Raw genomic sequence first — 2,179 nt, 5'->3', positions numbered from 1 at the left:
AGGCCAGCCTGGTCTACAAAGTGAGTTCCAGGACAGCCAGGGCTGCACAGAGAAACCCTGTCTCGAAAAACCAAAAAAAAAAAAAAAAAAAAAAAGCTAAGGGTTATAGCTCAGTGGTTTAGAACACCTGTTGGTACTCTAGGACCTGGGGTTGACTCCCATCACCCACACAGGGGCTCAGGATCTCTGGATCTCCTAGTTCTGCAGGATCCCAACACCCTCTTCTGGCTTCCATGGGCACTGCAGTCCATGACACCCAGGTACATGTGAGGGCAGAATACTCTCACACATAAACATAGTGAAGAACAAAAATGTAAAGAAATGAAAGACTACAGAGAGAGAAATGAAAACAAATGCTACAATTTAGAGTGTTACAAAACATGAATAATATGATTAGAAATCAGATAAAAATGCTCCAAAGCCTTTGAAGCAAGATCATCCCTTTTCCTTTTAGGTTGGACTTTTCACAGAAATTGGGCCTATGTCTTGCTTCATCTCTCGACATGTAAGTCTGGGCATCCTGGGTGGAGCCAAGGAAAAGAAACCGGTCGGTCCATGACTATCATGTATTGATGCAGCTGTTTGAAGTGCTAACCTTTGTGTCAATTTCCTTCTAGTCCATCCCTTCAGAGATGGAGTTTGATCCAAATTCAAACCCCCCTTGTTATAAGACCATGGATGAGGTGAGCGAGTATGGAGGAGTTGGTGAGAGGGAAGAGGAAAAAGCCATACTGAGACTGGGCCTGAGTCTGCTTGACCACTATTCTCTCCTTTCCACAGGACATCGTGATTCAGCAGGACGATGAGATACGCTTGAAGATTGTAGGGACGCGTGTAGACAAGAATGACATTGTGAGTCTCTTGCTTGACTTCTTTTCTTGTCTGTAGCCCAGGCTGGCCTGCAACTCATAAACCTCCTGCCTCTGCCTCCTAAATAGTAGGATTATAAATAGGCCAGGATCATCATTTGCAGCTGAGAGCTGTGGCGTTCTCTTTTCTTTTTTTAGAACATCACTATTTTCGTATTTTATAAAATTGTATTATTTATGTGTATGCGGGCTGCGCACACACACTGGCCACAGTGTGATATTTAGACAGCTTTCAAGTTCTTTTGTGCTGCTATGGATTTGGTAGGGTCATCAGGGTTGTGTAGCCAGCTCTTTCACCACCTGCACTGTATTACTGACCGAAGAACTGCTAACCTTTTGCCACCCACAGTTGTTGAGGGTTCTGGGCTCTCTTTTCATGAGGAGGGAATGGATGACAGAAGGCTTGGAATTGGGGTGGGGCCTTGCCTCACCTTCCTCTCTCTCTTCCCTCCTACAGTTTGCTATTGGCTCTCTGATGGATGACTACTTGGGTGAGTGCCTGCCATGGCTGCTGGGACTGTTCTCTGAGGAAGGGATGTGCCCGAGAGGGGATGGTGGAGGATTTAATGTCCCACCCAGAGACATAAGAGGTTCCCATTCTGTTTCCTAGAAGTCCACGATACCTGTCCTTGGGGTGGGAAATCTTTGGCTTTTGGCTGCCTGGGAACTCGGTGTCTAACTGATACGTTCTTTCCTGATTTCATAGGACTCGTGAGCTGAGTGAGGGAGCGTCCAGCTTGGTTGGATACTGATTTAGGAAGTGTGACTTTCCGACTTGAGTTCAGCACCAACTTAACTTTCCTAGCAGAGGTTCAATCTGGCCACTGTTAGGGAGGCAAGAAAGGTCCCTTGTCCTCAGCTGTTCCTTCCAGCTGAGCTGTGCCCTGAGACTTTATTCTGTGTTCTAACCATAAACATGTTGTCCTTGGTTCTCATGGAAATGTTGTCTTCTCTTGGTAGAAATTAAAGCTGTTATTTATTCTATTTTTTGGTTTGGTTTTATGCTTTTTTTTAAAGATTTATTTATTGGGCTGGAGTGATGGCTCAGAGGTTAAGATCACTGACTGCTCTTCCAGAGGTCCTAAATTCAAGTCCCAGCAACCACATGGTGGCTCACGATCATCTATAATGAGGTTTGGTGCCCTCTTTTGGCATGCAGGCAAATATTCAGGCAGAACACTGCACATAATTAATAATCTTTAAAAACAGATGTATTGCCGGGCGTGGTGGTGCACGCCTTTAATCCCAGCACTCGGGAGGCAGAGGCAGGCGGATTTCTGAGTTCGAGGCCAGCCTGGTCTACAAAGTGA

The 2,179-nt window shown here is 45.6% G+C and overlaps 1 protein-coding gene across 1 annotated transcript in view; it reads left to right on the top strand.

Moving 5' to 3' along the window:
• The window catches only part of Polr2g (RNA polymerase II subunit G), a 5,668-nt gene extending 3,815 nt beyond the window's left edge, over nucleotides 1-1,853 (top strand). The window contains exons 4-8 of the mRNA XM_021151970.2: nucleotides 455-505; nucleotides 618-683; nucleotides 781-852; nucleotides 1,327-1,360; nucleotides 1,576-1,853. Of these exons, the coding sequence (XP_021007629.1) occupies nucleotides 455-505; nucleotides 618-683; nucleotides 781-852; nucleotides 1,327-1,360; nucleotides 1,576-1,589 (237 nt within the window). The 3' untranslated portion in view covers nucleotides 1,590-1,853. The remainder of the gene's footprint in view (nucleotides 1-454; nucleotides 506-617; nucleotides 684-780; nucleotides 853-1,326; nucleotides 1,361-1,575) is intronic.
• The last annotated feature ends 326 nt before the right edge of the window (nucleotides 1,854-2,179 follow it).

This window comes from Mus caroli, chromosome 19, assembly GCF_900094665.2.
Source record: "Mus caroli chromosome 19, CAROLI_EIJ_v1.1, whole genome shotgun sequence".
NCBI classification, from domain to species: Eukaryota; Metazoa; Chordata; class Mammalia; order Rodentia; family Muridae; genus Mus; species Mus caroli.
This window is presented reverse-complemented; position numbering and strand designations above follow the sequence as displayed.